This window comes from Vespula vulgaris, chromosome 23 (genome assembly GCF_905475345.1).
Source record: "Vespula vulgaris chromosome 23, iyVesVulg1.1, whole genome shotgun sequence".
NCBI classification, from domain to species: Eukaryota; Metazoa; Arthropoda; class Insecta; order Hymenoptera; family Vespidae; genus Vespula; species Vespula vulgaris.
The window spans coordinates 1,792,473-1,810,605 of NC_066608.1; the positions used below are offsets into that span (position 1 = coordinate 1,792,473).

The 18,133-nt window shown below is 34.2% G+C and overlaps 3 protein-coding genes across 5 annotated transcripts; all 3 read right to left on the minus strand.

The window, feature by feature from the left end:
* Positions 1–272: 272 nt before the first annotated feature.
* LOC127071772 (myb-like protein AA) lies at positions 273–5,023 on the minus strand. The gene is made up of 7 exons (XM_051011413.1): positions 3,949–5,023; positions 3,086–3,283; positions 2,765–3,011; positions 2,439–2,692; positions 1,445–1,870; positions 904–1,106; positions 273–732 (listed from the first exon to the last, which is right to left on the minus strand). The coding sequence occupies exons 1-7, from the start codon at positions 3,949–3,951 to the stop codon at positions 645–647; spliced, it is 1,419 nt and encodes a 472-aa protein (XP_050867370.1). The 5' UTR covers positions 3,952–5,023; the 3' UTR covers positions 273–644.
* A 2,956-nt stretch (positions 5,024–7,979) lies between these two features.
* Positions 7,980–12,284, minus strand: LOC127071770 (uncharacterized). Its single transcript, XM_051011408.1, has 2 exons — positions 10,606–12,284; positions 7,980–10,375 (listed from the first exon to the last, which is right to left on the minus strand). The coding sequence occupies exons 1-2, from the start codon at positions 10,615–10,617 to the stop codon at positions 8,741–8,743; spliced, it is 1,647 nt and encodes a 548-aa protein (XP_050867365.1). The 5' UTR covers positions 10,618–12,284; the 3' UTR covers positions 7,980–8,740.
* Positions 12,285–12,408: 124 nt separating this feature from the next.
* LOC127071771 (hornerin-like) lies at positions 12,409–18,114 on the minus strand. 3 transcript variants are annotated; one of them, XM_051011411.1, is made up of 5 exons: positions 16,898–18,114; positions 16,375–16,563; positions 16,052–16,292; positions 15,339–15,831; positions 12,409–15,281 (listed from the first exon to the last, which is right to left on the minus strand). In XM_051011411.1, exons 3-5 carry the CDS (start codon positions 16,061–16,063, stop codon positions 14,341–14,343), a joined length of 1,446 nt encoding a protein of 481 aa, XP_050867368.1. In that variant the 5' UTR covers positions 16,064–16,292; positions 16,375–16,563; positions 16,898–18,114; the 3' UTR covers positions 12,409–14,340. The 3 variants fall into 3 exon arrangements, with proteins under 3 accessions (XP_050867368.1, XP_050867366.1, XP_050867369.1); XM_051011412.1 differs by having other exon boundaries at positions 12,626–15,281; positions 15,366–15,831; XM_051011409.1 differs by having other exon boundaries at positions 12,409–15,831.
* Positions 18,115–18,133: the final 19 nt, after the last annotated feature.

Consider the following 18,133-nt stretch of genomic DNA (forward strand, 5'->3'; position numbering starts at 1 on the left):
AGGGTAGGGCTATCTTTGTAGGGCAGAGCAAACTTTGTAGGGATGGATCTAATTAGCAAGTTTCGTGTACCCTTCCCTGTTAATATACCATTACATTATACTTACAATATCTTAAAAATTTCACAACACATATTTTCGTTATTATAATTAAACAAAAAACAGATATTATTTTTCTAATTGATCGTTCGTTTTTATTAACCCTATAAAATATGTATATACAAGTACTGATGCAATACATTGTAAAATAAATTTGAAAAAATAAATCAATATGGATCAGTTTATTATATTTTATTTAAAAAAGACAAACAAATGCACGGCGTATACATACGTATAAACAATAAGTAAAGCGAATACAAAAATTACACGTATTGTGATTTTCGATGAGGGACTAGATACGATGTTGCTTCTTCTTATGTCAAGCCATTACATCTTCGAAAGATTATCGCTTCGTTCGTTGTAATAAAACGATAAAATTATTTATTAGGTATCATCAAACGAACTTTTTTTTAATTTTCTTTTTCTGTTTTTTTTTTCTTTTTCTTTAACATAAAAATCAGATGCTCCTCGAAGTTCGTTAGTCGTTTATATATCTATGTATAATATGTATTACTTTTTTTTTCGATGGTCCTATATCCTATACGCCATTATTGCGTCTTACGTTTCTTGTATTGTACAAAATTAGTTTTCGAAGGAAGAAAGCCGCTTTCCAAGTGCAACGGTCTCTCCCGGTATCTGGTGAATTCAACGTGAAGAAAAAAAGAAAAGAAAAAAAGAAATAAAGAAAGAAACGAAAACACAAATTGATATACTTTTCTATGTAATACGAGATGAAAGATATTCGTATGAAAGAAAAAAAGAAGAAAAAAAAGATTATATATCTAAATAACATTTCGCATAACTTACCTCGACGAATCTTGTGCAGCAATCAGATTACTCGGAATATATGTATCCAATAACGATCGTGGTTCGGAACTAACGACATGCTCTTTAATTTGCGGAGATTCTTCAGATTCCGAAGATACTTGTATCAATTGAGTGACATCTGGTTTGAAAGTCTGATGAGGTATTTGCGGTGGAACAAAATCTGTATTTGGTTCATCGGGAACCTATGAAAATAACAATTCGATAAAATTCCTATCGAATATTATCGTCCTAGTTCCAACAGTTAATTTAAAACTCTATTTTAAATATCATATACTACATGTTCAAAAATTATCTCAAAAAGTACACTTTTAAAATTTGATCTTGATGTCTCTTATCTGATCTATAACTTTCTATAAATCATGTTATATAAGGAGACTAATACCGTCGTAGTCGGGCTTTCTCCATCGACACTTTTATTCCGAAAGATCTATCTTTCATTAGTAGAATATCTTTATTTCCTTTGGAGTAACTATCTATCGAAACTATTTATTAGAGTATTGCCAAAGTTAGATTAACGAACCTTGACGTAATTTTGCGAAACGCTTTGACTTTCCTCTTGACGCAAGATTTGCTTTGGCAGTTGTTGATCAGATGCTGACGAAAGATACGATTGCTCCGTTTGGCCACTGTATTGATTTATTTGACCATGAAGAGAATTATCTTGTACGTAAATAGGTGATCGAACGTAAAGATCTGCCTGAAGGGGCGTCGTTTGCGTGTATAGGGTATTGCCTTGATTATATATTACTGGAGAAACATGTTGCTGCTGCTGTTGTTGTTGTTGTTGTTGTTGTTGTTGTTGTTGTTGTTGTGAATGTGACTGAGTAATGTAAGCTTGCGTGTATAACAATTGTTTTCCTTGAGTATATGATTGTTCCGGCTGTTCGTAAACAGGTGCAATTGGTTTCTTCGAAGTAATCGATGCATAAATCGGACCCTTCGAGAACTATAATTCAAAGATATCATTTTAATTCCCTATTAACACATTACAAATCAAATATAACATATTATTATCTTATATAATTATATCTAATAACATAGAAATATATAAATATGTATGTATGTATGTAGATGTGATTAAAATTAGTACTTAGAAATATCAATCATACGTAATGGGCTGACTAATAAGATGTATTAGAATTTTCAGTATAAAAATATTAGTGTTGTTTATTCAGATATTGAATATTAACAAGTGTTGCAGTGAAGAAAATACTCCGCGGTGTTAGATATAAAGTAATAAAAATTTTATCAAAAAAAAAGGGCTATATAGTATTATCTATTTAGATATAAGATAAGAAACATTTTTCTAATATAAAAAACAATAATGCTTATTATTTATTTCTATACAAAATAAGAAACATATTCAATGCAAGCTACTAATGTTATTTAGTTAAATATAAATTACTAAAAATTTCTCTATTATTGGCCAACACAATATAATATAAAATAAGAAATATATCTTAATTTGTCTACAATGTTTTATAAGACTTTTATCTTATAGAATGAATGATTACCTTAGGGAATAACGTGGCTGATACCGGAATAGGTTGCCTTAAGGTATATTGTGGTAAAATTTGATAAGTCATCTTCACCGGAGTGATCAATTGTTTCTGACTCAATAACGGAGTATAAAAAGGAATCGAAATCTGTTGGGCCTGCGTTAATTCTTGAAAGGAGGGTTGAATTTTTCCACCATTTAAGTTACTCAGATCGACGTGTGGATAATAGGATAAAAAATGCCCCATAGGAATATCTATGTAAAAGTTTTCTGTAACGAGAAGCACCAAAAGATAGATAATTATAACATTTCTAAATGAAAATAATGATATACCTATCGTACCTTTGTTCGGACCTTTAATAAATTTATGCGTTATAGCTTTTTGTTGAAAACTTTGCACCTGATTACCAACGTTAATTTCTGGCTGATAAATCGATTGTTGAGAATTATAAATCGTTGGAAGGTTTTTCGATGCAACGCCAGTTTGTTGTTGATATTCGGTGTATTGTTGCAATGGCTGACTACTTTGCTGATAAATTATTTCATTCGGTGAATATTTGTTAGATTGTCTGTACTCTTCCGGTGGTACCTACGATGATTAATATATCTCTGTTGAGAACAATAATTAATAATCTGATAACAGTAACAATCGATTAATTTTACATTTGGAACTGGTTGTGGTGTTACATAAGTGGAAGTAGAATAATGTTGTTGATTTATTTCTGGCTTCAACGAATACTTCGTTTCGTCCGACTTCGATCTACTTTCGGCTTTGAGATTGTCCCTCTCGATATCTTCCAAATTAATTTTTTTTTCACCATTGGCAACAACGAAGAGTAAGTAAAGTATCGTACAAAGTTTCTATAATCAAACGAATAAAAGAAAATATTGAGAATATACATGGGATATATTTACATTACATTGAAATAAAATTAATAGCACCCGATGATAGTCACGCGAACAAATTTATTATTATAATTTTTTCACCATTGTGATTTCCGGTAAAATTTTCCGGCACCAGGGACACTTTCACTGCAAGTCAAGTTCTGGGTCAAAGATCCAACATGGACCACTCTTATATAGACTGCTCTGCCCAGAGTGGTTACTCTGGGGAGGGGGAGACACAACCCATGAACAAGTGTATTCGTTTACGTACGTGTAAGTAAAAGTCTTTCCCTTTTATTTTTTCTTTTTGTTTTGCTCTCATTTTAAACGAAGTTTCATTGGACACAAATTATTATTATTATTATTATTATTATTATTATTATTATTATTATTATTATTATTATTATTATTATTATTATTATTATCATTATTATTATTATGGTGCACAATAATGCACGCTGAAGAGAAAAAAAGAGACGGGACAAAGAAAGAGAAAAAATAATATTTCGTTAAAAATGTTTGTCTTTAGACGAGAATAATTCACTTACATAGTATTATACAATATTAATAACTTATTACTTAAGAACTTAAATACTTATTATTACTAAAAGGGTCATTAATATGTTGCATTTATAGCTTACCATGTTTAAGAGCTAGAAAAAGTTCACACACAACACAAAGAGAACTTAGCTCTACTATAAAACCAATGCTGACTTACGTTCGCTTATATAGCTTTTATCCCTACCACTTGCATAGTCCGACAAGCTACAATTCACCTCTGAATTACATCGTGTGTATGATAACTGTGTCGGCTTAGTCTACATACAAAAGTCTGCAACTGTGTATCGAAGTAAAAGCAAAGAACTGATCGAAGAAATGAATTTCGTCTTTTACCATTTGAAAGAGATGAGGTTTCGTTTATACGAGTGAAAGGTTGTCAACTTTTAAAAAATGATATTTTTCTTTTCCGGATATGAATTCGTTAAAAAAAAAAAGAAATGAAATATACTAAGAAGATTAAGAAAAAAGACGTATATACATATACATGTGTGTGTGTGTGTATGAAAGAAGATCAAATTATATCGTTTTCATACCGATCAATCTCACTTTCGATCTGTTACGAATAAATTTCGTTGAAAAAAAATATAAAAAAATATAAAAAGGAAAGAGAAAGAACGAGATATTGTTTCTTCATAAGCAGAGAGATAAATCCTACGAAAGAAAGAATAAGAAGAGCGAGGACAAAAAATAGAAAGGAGGTTAAATTAGATCGTTTTCATAACGACTCATCTCACTTTCGCGATCTTCTTTGAATTAATTTCGATCTAATTCGTCTAGAGGTAAAATCAGCACATAATAAAATACAATTATGTAAAGTTCAACAGAACTCTACATTTTAAACCCATCTATAATTATTCCATGAGCACGGAAGTGCGGTCAAAACGATTACCTACACGCGATCGTTTTACATCTCACTCTTTTGCTTGGCCCTATTTTTTTTTTTTTTTTTTTTTTAATTATAAAGAACAGTGATCAATGTAGCCAATCGATTTTGTACGAAGGTGTTACCTCTTTCTCCCTCTCTTCTCGTAATATGCTAGCCGTAATCTCCGTGTAAATCGTTCTTAAATGTATTCTTCCCTATAAAACCATTCTAATTATCCTGCTAGACTATTCGGTTCATTAACTTGCTAATGAAACGAGTACTTCCGCACTTTATTCGGTAATTCGGATAAACACATATACGAGCTACTACTAAATTAAATGTAACTTCGCTGGAAATTTATACTTTCGGGTATAAAAAAGTAAAGGGAGGAGGATAAAGAAAAAGAGAAAAAAAGGAAATGAAAAAAGAAATGAAAAGAAAAGAAAATAAAAGTCGATTTATTTTCTCAGAGTTTAACCTAAAAAATACACAGCAATCGATAGTAATGTTATAGTATGCAAATGGCTATTATGTGTTTTGTCGAAAATTGCTCTTCCGATAATACACTCCGGGTAATTTCAAGTCATACAGAAAGAAATAGACCGAATAAGCCGATATCTACTTTCATAAAACAATAGTGTCGAGATATCATTGTTTCACGATATCATTATTATAACTTTTCTTATAACAAACGTATGCACGAGTGCAGTAACTTATTATAGCTTTCAAGAAAATAAAACTTTGATAATGATTATTACAATGGATCTTTTTTAAGGAGTCCGAAATTTTCAATTTCTCTTTTTTTTTTTGTTTTCTTCTTTTTCCTTTTCCCATTTTCAAATCAATGCCAATTTAAGTGAAACATGACATAATTGAAACATAATAAATAGCGGAGAAGAATTGGATTAATAAATGGCTGAAGCGTGATCGTCGTATTTAAGTATAACAATAATCAGTGCGGAACTGTTAACATTGGCACGATTTGAAAGTTTTTACTTTGTCGATTATTGATGCCTGCTAGATGATATAAAAAAAAAAGGTTTTTCATGGTGTGTAAAGCAAAAATCGATACTTGTACTACTATCGTGATACGAAATGAAAGGTAAAGGAAAAGTAGAGGAAAGGAGGCCTCGTGATCGAAACCACTCTCTATGAAAACGGTCAAAGAGATTCTTTGTTGTATCGCGTGAAGGCAAATCGATGAACCCCTCGAAGATATTTCAGGTAAAAGAGCCTTCTGGCAAAAAAGGGAAGACGGTAAATTCAAACCGACGACCCTCAACTTTCTATCTCGAAATCATGGGCGTGTGTAAGGAATCTTCTATATAGAACGTAACGATCCGAATTAGCACCGATTAATCACGGAAACTTTCTCGGACCAAACGTCGAAGGAACGTACAAAAATGGAAAAACTTTAGAAACGATCGGCCTTTCCATTTTTCCAGATTAGTGTCTCCTCGAAAATGTAAAATAAAGGAAGGAAAAATGACGAGAGAAAAAAGAGAAAAAAAAATGAAGAAAGATTCATACATCGTGCAAAGTCTGATCTTCCGAGGTCAATTTGTTAAACATTTTCTTTTTTTGAAAAAAGAAAAAAGGAAAAAAGAAGATAGACAAAATCGGATTGAATTAAATAACGTTTACCTAGAGAAGATATCAAAAGGGAATGATGATACTGAAAGAGGAGAAAGAATTGAAAAAAATAATTGGATATAAAACGAAGGAACAAAGGAGATTCATACGAAAGTCTAATCTTTCAGAATCGTTATCAATATCTGTTAAAATGTTGTTACGACTAAAAATTGCAGTTTTTACCGATATATTTTCAACACTGAAAAAAACTAATCGAAAGGATTTTTCACGGTTGATCAAATAAAGTTACTCTGGTAGAAAAAGCGAGTGATAGGAAAAGAAAAAAATTGAAAAGAATTAAAGTTAATTGACGAAGAGAGGAAAGAAAAGAAGACACGTAAAAAACGATAGATAGAAAAACTCGACCCTTTCGACGAGGGGTCGATCAATCCGTTCAAATTTTTTTAGCGATCAAAAATTACCAGTTTCGCTGAAATGCTTTGAAAGTTTTTAAAGAAAGAAAAAAAAAGATAGAGGGAAAGGAAAAAAGAGAAAGAAAAAAACGGACTGAAAAAGAGAAATCTCTGAAAAATTGTCATGTTCGATTGAATGACATTGCATATAAAAAGAAAAAAAAACGTGAAAAAAGAGATAAAGAAAAGGAAAAAAAAAAAAGGGAAAATGGATAGCACGAGAAGAGAAAAAGTGAAGAATAGTTAGAATTTGTGATTTACATATCCTGGTGTAACATATATAGGATATAATAGACTACCCGTTAAAAGGTTCGTTAAACGATAGCGAACTCAACCGTATTATTTCCTCGTGCGAAGCGTTCGCGATAGTCCTTACGCATACAAAAGAAATTCACGGTTTGATACTTCGAAAGAACTTTTCACTTTCTCCAATTCGATCGTAACGATCGACCGACAGAATCGGTCGGTCCAATCCGTTTGACGTCTGTTGGCACTGTTCATGAATAGGGATGAATAATAACGGTGAAAGAGAGAAAGAGAGAAAAAGAGAGAGAAGGAAGCTTTCGAGTTGGTTGGATATATGTATAAAGACATTTATAAGAGATCGAGATCAGGTCCAGAAGAGTAGTAGCCGAGAAAGTAAGAGGCTTGGTCCATCCAATTTTATTTTAGACTTACACACATTCGCTCCACTTGAGAATGTGCAAAAATAAAACATAATAACTAGAAGAGTAAAGCCAGCGCTCTCACTCACCTGCCACGATATACATAGGCATATACGTACATACGTATGTATTTATCTATGTATGTACTATATATAATGTACATTCTAAACGATCTATACGTTCTACCGGAAAGTTTTCATGGTAAGATCGCGGCCTTACTTCCCCTTTCCATATTACTGTTATATTGAGCCGCACCCGAGCGATCAATTGCCAAGATCCAGATCTCTTCTTCCTTTCTATTTTACTCCTGACTCACTGATGATTCTCACTTTTATGTTATATTTATTTTACAAATTGATAATGCGAAATAACGATTAAATCTAAATATTATTTTATCTTTATTATTCTCACCGGTCTATCTAGCTTATTTTTCTTTTGATTCTATTCGATTATTTTGATGAAAGAAAAAAAAGAAAAATAAGTGAATGTATAAAACGATATACGATGTGTGTATAACTAATGGGAAAAAGAAATGAAAGGAAGTTACGAAGAAAGCATCGAGAAGAACGGTAACAAATGATTTATTGCTAATGACTATGAAAGAAAAACAAAATACTCTTAAATATACATCGAGCGCCAAAGGCATATAAATAGGGATAATAGTAGGTCATAGGTCAACGTGAATACGTGTATCTAAAATTAAAAGTCGAAAATAAGTGGGGGGAAGAAACCATACAGGCTCGTTATTTTTGTGAAAACCGATATTTTTTTCTACGTTAATAAAACGTTCGGTAAATTCTTTTATTTCGTTGAGAGGAAATAACGATGCGAATGCAACGCGAATGCAACGCGAGTGCAACGCGAATGACGAGCCTCCTTTCTTTTAATTAGACACAAAAAACTTGTTCTCTCATAAGAACATCATCGCGTAAATAAATCTATCGATAATAATATTTTAGCAAATGATTTATATATTTACCTCTTAAACGCGTTTACCTCTGTTCGTCATGTGCATTCGATTTAATTAGAATAATTATATTCGATAAATAATCAACAGAGAAAGTTAGATATCGTATGATATCGTATAAGCACTCGGAATTACTTTGTTTTTACTCAATTGCAAAATCCTTTCCGATAAGAGTTTTTTTCGTTCTAACCCTAGTCCAAATTAAACAAGTTCCATTCAATATGTCGAAATAAATAATAGCACCATTTTTCTTTGTACTCCCTTGTCAACTATCTTATATATCTAAAAGCTCCGATCTAATATCCTCATTAAATTCTAGATAAACAATATTTATCCTTTATTACTTTGCTTCGCTCCAAATTCTACGTCGCTGGTGTTATCGTCGTATACCTGAGTTCCCTGTTGATTAGTAGTTTGTTGAGGATGATAACTCGCATACTGATAACTGTAAGCTTGTGGCGTTTGTACGGTAACGAAATTTTGAGTTTTGTAAGCTGATGCTGTTTGACCTTGACTATATCCTTCTTCCTGCTTTCCTTCGGTATCGTCCAAAGAACTATCGTAATTTTGATTAGTTCGAATATCCTCGTTCTCGTAATTATCGTAATTAGACGATTGAGTTGATGATTTAATAGATTTGTTTGGTGGTATATACGTTCCTTGGGATTGTTGTAAAGACACTAACGTTATTGGTTTACGAAGATATTGATCGTCTGGATATTTAGCACTTCTAGTTAAAGTAGTTGACGTATCAAGGACTTGACGAGGGACGATTGATCCCGAATTAAAGTTTCCAAAAGTATTTGGATTAATGACGTAATTCAAGCCAGTCTTCGCGATCGTATTAGTGCCAGAAACAAAATTCTGTGCATTATTGTTATCGTAATTGTTTAAATTCCCATAAGACACCTCATTGGCCTTGATCAAATGATCTTGTTTATTATCGTACGTGGGATATCGAATAACCTGCCGAGCTGCGTTTTCGGCCAACAACTTCGCTAAAGTTTGTCTCATCAGCTGTTCCAATTGTTGAGTTTTCGCGTAAGTCGCTGCTATCGAATATTCGGTGTCGCTCGGTTGTGTCCTAATATTAATGACTTTATATGTCCCAGATCCGGATGGCTTTTCACGAGGTTCGTTCGTTTGTTCCAATTGATTGTACGAATTGGCCACTTTGTAACTACTCGATTGACTGTCGAGATCGTTCGAATTCGAGGAAATATAGTTTCCATCGTTCGTGTATTGATCGGAAGTGTCCTGATTTTTATCATCCTTTTTGGGCTTTTGACTTTTCCTTGAATCCTTCTCGTAATTTTCCTTGCTATCCGAATTTGAATCTTTAGAATAGTCGGGATGTGGATATAGTGGAGGTGGTGGTGGGGGTGGGAAAACAGCTGGAGCGTAATAAGAGGGATAATAATAAGGCTGTTGGTAATAGTAATTTGAAACAGGAATGTACGGCGGAAGTTGGTAAGATGCTCCAGTATATGAGTTAGAAGGATAAGGAGAAGGATAAGCAGTAGTGGAATAAGACGAAGTAGAATAAGCCGTTGATGGGATTGAAGAGTGCGACGTAGTAGAAACGTAGGGATTTGTATAAGTATTGTAAATGTTGTAAGGTAAAGTCGAATACGAAGGAGTTGTTGCCTGAGGATTATTACTGTAATAAGGAGAATAAGACGTCGAAGACGACGAGAAGGTTTTCGGATAAGGATCGTAATTAGGATAATAGGGATCCTTTTGATAATTAGTACTATAATTGGGTGTGTAAGAATCTTTTGCATCTACTTTCGGAGCGTATAATTCAGCTGTCAATTGTGTTTCCGTTTCTTTGTCAATTCCTCTTTTTATTAACTTTGGGTTGTAAGGGTATATTGGAAATATTGGCAAGAAGGGCTCGTCGTTCGGATCGTTGTTCTTTTGATGAGTTTGCCCGAAAACGATCGGACATAACAATACGAGAATCTGAAAGAACGTAAAGTGATAAGTATCGATCTTATTTTAATACGCATTTTAAACTACATTTAATTAAAGAACATTATATACATATTACATTTATTGAAATAACATATTAAATAAAGAATGAAAATTAAGAAAAACAAAGAAATAAATAGATATTTGAAATAATGAAAATCTGAAAGATCGTATCGTGAAAAAATCCAATAATGATTATTACGAAACATATGAATACCAACCAATAATCCCATGGTCGTAACGTGCCACAGTAAATTAATCTGTCGATTAACACGAGAACACCTTGATGTTCGATCGATCGATCTTATCGATTCACGATCGAAGATCTCGCTACGATCTTACGGTCTATTAACCGACCCCTGTTTTTCCAACACCTATCAATATTATAGGAATGAGATCACCACGAGAGTTCGAAGACTAATGACGGATCGATAGACATTGAATTTCTCCTTTATACCCGTCCGCTTGAAAAATCCCGAAAACTAGTTTAACTTTTCTCTGGTCTTATATGTGATACGTATACGTAGCAACGCATACGCCCCATTCCCGGGTAGAGTGAAAATATATCGGATGCCTTCTCGATAAGCGTAGCTGCTGTAAGAAGAAGAGAAAGAGGAAGAGGAGGAGGAGGAGGAGGAGGAGGAGGAGAAAGAGGATAAAGAGGAGGAGGAGGAGGAGGAAAAGGAAGAGGAGGAGGAGAATCAAGCTTCGAGCAAGTCGTAGTCGTCGCCCAAAGGGGACAGACAAATCGTTGTCCCGAGTCACGTGTACTTGTTTGAGCTCGTCGATCCGGCTCAACGAATCGAGAGGAAACGTGACAGAGAGAGAGAGGGGGGGGGGAGAGGGAGAGAGAAAAGAAGAGTACGTGAAAGCTTTCTTTTACGGAAGACACGACTTCTTCCTGAGACTCGACTAAAAACTCATAATTACTAACTGGTAACATTTACGAAAGAAAAGAATAGAAGAGAGTATGGCCATTTCGTATTCTGGCACGCGACGTTAACTTATTCAAAGACAGATGACCTCCGCCATAAAACATCCTACGAAAAATAATGCTTAAGAAGAAGGCGATCGTTCGAAAGAAGAATAATCGAAAAGAAATCGCAAATCGAGGAAGTGGATTGTCCTTCGAGAGGCCTCTCTCGGACAAGCCTTTCCAGTTCCCTCCTCGCAGAGATCGGCTTTCAAAGTGTCGGTCTGCTTTACTTTCACCTGCGAGTGCGTCTTTCTCTTTCTCTTTCCCTTGTTCTTTCTCTTTTTAACGGGGGAATCATTACCGGAAGGTACCGACCACGCCTTCGTTAGAGAACTCGATCGATACAACCACGCATCTCTCGTCGAGCTGATCTTTTCGAAACTCCCACGTCCACTCATGAATTCACTACTTTAAAAAAAAGCGACCGTTTCATTTAACACCTAAACCATTTTCATTTACCTTCATCTCCTCGAGATCTCCCTAACGTAGTAAAACAAAGAATTAAAAACGAAGCCGTTTTAAACGAGACACTGGTTTGTCGAAGAAAGTCGTGAATCACGTGCAAGACGGATCGGCTACGTCGATCACGCCCCTATCTACGATCTCCTAGTAAGAGCGAAATTTTACTTCGCTTATAAGAGAATACAGTGGACGATCGTGAGAGTGAAGCGGGACAAGTATGTCGTCCGTCTTGAAAGGCCACTCGGAAAATAGTGAAATTCTTTTACGCTTTTTCCACGTACGTGCATTCAGCGACTCTGTTTTCTGTTACTGTTATAAAAAAAAAAGAGAAAGAAAGAGAGAGAGAGAGAGAGAAAAGAGCAAAGCCCGATATACGTCTAACGGATGACCGATCACAACAGCAACGCGACACCGATAGCCTAAGGCTAAAGGAGCCTTAGGCTCGTCTACGTTTCGCCTCGTATCTTTCTCTTTCCTGTCACCGTATTTCACTTTAAACTCTTGGACCATAAAACTGTATGCGAGCATGGCTTTAAAAACTAGGTCAGGTGCATACGCAAAGAGCATATGTCACGTTTTAAAAGTTCATGTATAATATAACACGAGTGACACGTGTTAAGTTCACTTGATGCCGCTTTCGAAACAAATTTCTGTTATGATAGAGATAAATGATAAGAGAAAATATTGTATATACATATGTATATATATATATATATATATATATATATATATTGATTTATGAATGTCAACATAATTCTTTTATAACAAGTTCTCTCCGATATTTTTGAAAGAGAAACGAGAAAACTCTATTTTTCGTTCCTTTTTTATTTCATTTTCCTTTATTTCACATTTTTATTCTCTCAACTACTCATCTAGATAAAATATTCTTAATTAACCAAAGAATCTTATATGTACTAACTAAGATACGGTGATATTATTTTTGCGTTATTACTCGATGGTAGTAAGAGTAGGTGCTAGTTTATGTAGTAGTATACCTGTTAAGAGAGACCATTAAAGAGAAATAATTTACCAAGTGAAAATACGAAAGGCGTTGGAGAAATAAAACGAGTTGGTCATTGGTCGTTTAATAGCGTAAACGATATAGAGCGATGTCTGAAGGAAGGAAGTCAATTAAAAAAAAATATATAATTCTTTTTTTTTCTGACTTCACTTTAGAGAGTAACGAAGAAACGAAATCGATGTGAAAAAATAATAATCGATATGAAAAATGATAGATTCATTAGTCGAGTATCGGTACGAACGTTGCCCCTTCGATATCTCGTTCGATCTCTCTCCTTTTCTCGATGAGATCATGAATTTTTCATTTTCACTTCGCTTCCTGACATCTTAAATCTGACTTATCATTGAAGTTATTTCCTTCTATCTGCAAGTCCCTCGTTTTCCTGGCTTTCCTCATTCATACTTTTCCAGGGTCAAATCTCTTATGGTCGTGTCATAAATCAATAAGTAATTCGACTTAATGCGAATACGAAACCAATCTCTAAGGACATTAAATTATATAAATTTGTCTTTTTATAATATATATATGTGCACATATATATATATATATGTATATATATATTTTTTTTCATTTACATGACTTTCTACGTGAACAGTTGATTATTTTTTACGAATAGTCATTTCGTTTGACATATCATGCAAGACCTTAATAATAATAGTAAATTATCAACTTTCAATTTTGATATCACGGATCTTGATGGCTTTAAATTAGGTGAACTTCTTTGTACACGTACATATAAAGATTTGCCTAACGATAAAGAATTGCCTTTCCAAAATAAAATAAAGATTTAGAAAGGCGTTCTGCGAAACGTAGAGGACTGGCTGGCTCGGCCTTGAAGTAAAAGCGATCTCGTTTTCATGACTACCGGACGACCTTTTTTTTCTCTTTTCTTTTTTTTTCTTTTCGTTTGTTACTCTTTTATTATTTTTATTACCGTCCTCTCTGAGCATGAGCGTATTTCAGTATCATTACGTGTCGTTCGAACTTTCACAATAACGATAAACAACTCTTTCGGTATTTTCAAAGGAACTGCTTTTATTACAAAAAGGAAAAAAATATATACGTGTGTATGTGTGTGTGTCTATATATATATATATATATATATATATATAATATAAAAAAAACTATGCAACAAGGATCACGTTGTCGACATTGTATATATGTAAAATTGCAATAACGTTCTGTGAATTATCAACGATATTATAAATAAAAAAACATACATTAAATAAACTATTAATTATAATAGATATCATTATAAATACGTTTACAATTCTTCGCAATCTTGGGTCTTCCGTACTTGGTAATATATTAACAGTCGACCTGCATCAAGATTCTCTTTTCGTGATTTCAATGTACGATTACAATCTACTACCACTGCGGCAAGATATAACAGTTATTATGGTCGAGTGAGATCTCTCGTTGGATCTAATTTAATCATGCTAAGATGTATATATACCTATTATATATGTATATATACCTATTATATATCGCAATCTATTAATATTTTCCATTGGGACTCGAATATGAAATTGTATCATATTTCGAGCTGCCAGGTGTTAAAGTTTCGTAAGCTTTACCCACTGGATAACTGATATATCTTGGGCTCAAATGCGAATAAGATCCATGAGATTCCGATGGTGAACCATAGGAATTAGATGGACTGGAATAACTCGAGGAATAACCATTGGAAATAGCGGAATAACTTGAACTAGGACTTGAGTAACTGGAACTAGGACTCGAGTAACTGGAACTAGGACTCGAATAGCTTGAGCTCTGGCTTGAATAACTGGAACTAGGACTGGAATAACTACTGCTAGGGCTTGAATAACTAGAACTTGGACTGGAGTAACTCGTACTTCCGCTGGAAGAATAAGAGCTACCATCCGAAGAAGCTGGAGAATATCCAGAGCTTGAATATGACCCGGAATTGGAGGATCCCGAAACTGAATGAGATCCGGAGGATGCTGGGAGAGAGTAAGAGGATCCGTCGGAGGAACCGATGGATAGGCTAACGTGAGAGTTGGGTGCGCTGTATGACGCGGATACAGGTGCTAGAGAGTAACCGGATATGCTGCCTGAATTACTGGACAAACTAGAGATACCGTGAGATCCTGAACTTATAGGGAGACTATATCCGGACGATCCACCATGCGAGCCAGAAGATAGACCGCTTAGAGAAATTCCATGGGAGGATCCCGATGATACGGGTAGAGTATAGCCCGATGAACCTCCATGGGATCCTGATGATAAGACCAATCCTCCGGATACCGTATGAGGTTGAGAATTTGCTGGGAGACTGTAGCCAGTAGAAGTACCAGACGATTGCAAGGTTACAGTTGGTAGATTGTAGGAAGAAGAACCGTGAGGAGATGATAACGTTAAAGGAAGACTGGAAAGTCCGCTCGATCCGCTTCCATAAGCCGAGAGTCCTTGACCTCCTGACGCATAAATTGGTGTAGAGTAAGTACTCGAAGCAGTGCCACCAATCGAATTACCTCCATGAATTCCAAAAGTAACCGGACCGTTCTTTGAAGGAGTGAAGAGTCCTTCGCTTGATCCACCGCCTGATCCTAAGTTGATGCTAGGTAGACTTGGCAAAGAATAAGAGCTGTGACTCGAGAGACCTTGAAGACCTCCACCATGACCCAAACCAGAACCAACAGACATTCCATATCCCAATGAAGATCCTAATCCAGAGTTGGAATATCCTAGACCATGACCACCACCGACTCCCAAACTCTGCAAACTTTGAAGACCCGAATGTCCAAGAGAAATAGAGCCTGACGATCCACCTAGACTATAGCCAGATCCAACAGCTGAGTATACGGGTGAAGAATAGGAATGACCCCCGGATGAATATCCTAAGGGATAGTCACTAACTCCACGTTTACCCTTTAACGGTGGTCGATGTGGTCTTTGAGGCTTTTCACCTCTTGTCTCTCTACAAGAGACATTTGCAAAAGCAAGGGCAAATAGCCCCATAAGTATCTGCAAATAGAAAATAATTTTCAACGTTAATTTGCATTTTTTTAATAAGTAGATAACTGTTGTATTGAATTCAAAGTGTTATCATCATATTATCGATAAATTTCTTTTCCGTTTGTTTTCATTTTCTTCTTTTTTAATGTGGATTCTATGTGAAGTAATTTCTTCAAATATAAAATGAGAAAATTACATAAATACGATTTATATATACACATGAACTTACGAACGAACGCATATCACTAGTCAAGTTGGTATTCTTGTAACTAATTCTCGTGGTCAGCCGACTACCGAGTGGTTAAGTGAAATGTGCTTTCTGATGCCATGCCAACCCAGTAGAGACCTTTTATATGTGGATCCCCTCTCGTACGAGAGAAAGAAAGGTCTAGGTGAAGGTAAGTCTCTCCGTGCTGATTCTGAGCGCAGGAGAATCTCGTCGCACGTGAAGCTTTCAGTCTGATGGTATCCTAGAGAAGCAATAAACGCACAAAAGCCATAAGAAAGAAGTGGAGCTTACGATTCCTTCATGCCAGGTAAAAGTCATTTTACTTGATTCTTATCGGCCATTGTTTTACTTCGATCGTAGGAAAAAGGTTCTAATCTTCCTACGAGTGAATGACCGTCGAAACAAGGAAAAGGCCGATCCTTCGACTTCCTGATTTCAAAGATTCCGGCAACCGGAAATTTCGTCATGCGACTCTCGCAAAGTTATTTCCTTGTCCCTTGTTTCATGTTAATCTAATTCCAAAAAAAAAAGTCAAGATTTGCACGAAATAGTATACTTATTTACATCAGGAAACATGGCACAAACATTTTTTTCCACTCGAAAAAAAATATACATACATATATATACATTTACTTATTAAATAATATATATACATATATATACAATTTACTTATTCACGTTATTAAATATACATACATACATACATATGTATATACATTATTTTAATTAAAGATTTTCAGTTTTTTTTTTTTTTTTCTTTTTGAAAGGCTTTCATCTTATATCATACGTATTTTAGAAAAAAGTATGTGATATTCCGTAAAACAAATTGAGATCCTTGTTAATTACGAGAGACTCGCTTGGACACGTGGTGCAATATCTACTAAGTCAAACGTATGTGTATATGTGGAAGGCACTTTAAACGTCGGCGAGTTCGCTTCGCTCATCTTTCAAGCATGTAATTACGTCGAACATTCAGAAGATGGATGGATGCATCCTGGTGACTTCCTAGAAGTGCATAAAACCAGCATTTATACGACCCACTTTATCTTACGCGATCGAATTTTTAAGAAGATCATTATATAGAGAAGACTTCGTCTTATTGATATATGAATTATTTCTTTATTAATTTAACATATATTTTTATATATACCTATATTGATATTTATTACTATTATTAAATATATTTATTTATATTTCTATGTTATCATTCCAGTATATACAAGATAGATCCAAAAATTTCCAAGCGATCTTAAACATCAAAAGATCTTAGATGATTTAAAACATTCGAGACATTTTTATAAGTTTTAAATTAAAAAATTACAAGCCTTTAGAGTAGTTTATTGTTTAAATCGTCTAGAATATTGTCGAGAATATTGAGACCACTTTTTCTATAGATATTTGTCATGTTGATTTATACAATAATAATATTACGTCAATGAATGTCATTAAATATATATCTTTTAATATATCAATGTTATCGTAATCAATTCTAATTATTACGAATTAATAATTCAATAGTATCGTAATCAACATTATAGAATTAATAATTCAATGGTATTGTAATCAACAAATATAGAAAATCAATATCAATAAAATTGCTTTATGAATCGGAAATGCTATCTCGACGATTCGTCTCATCGAGGAAAATGAATTTTCTCATATACCGAACGTTGAACGAAATTGAAATAAAATCGCTGTAGATTATTGCCTAGAAAGTGTAATTGAATGTAAATTCGCTCAAAATAGGAATCATAACGATCGAGACCAGTCGCTTTTATTTCCCTCCGTAACTCATTACGGTCATTTCCGGCTATCCATAATAAAGCGAATCCTATAGTAAAGAGAAGGATAGAAAGAGAGAAAGAGAAAAAGACAAACAGACAGACAAAGAGAGAGAGCGAGAGAGGAATTCGAATACGAACAGTCAACAATAGTTTTAGAATTTTCGTTCCCACGTTAAACGATAGGTATCTTATATTACGTTATTGATTTAATCAATGTAGAGTCGTAAAAATGAATTGTAAAAGAAAAAGAAAAAAAATAAAAGAGAGAGAAAGAAGGAAAAAGAGAAAAACAAATAAA

Excerpts from the sequence above, each read along its gene's own strand:
- LOC127071772 (XM_051011413.1), bottom strand. Across the intron at positions 2,693-2,764 it reads TATTAAAGGTCCGAACAAAG|AAAACTTTTACATAGATATT; the intron begins GTACGATAGGTA and ends TTCTCGTTACAG. Across the intron at positions 733-903 it reads GCTGCACAAGATTCGTCGAG|ATACCGGGAGAGACCGTTGC; the intron begins GTAAGTTATGCG and ends TGAATTCACCAG.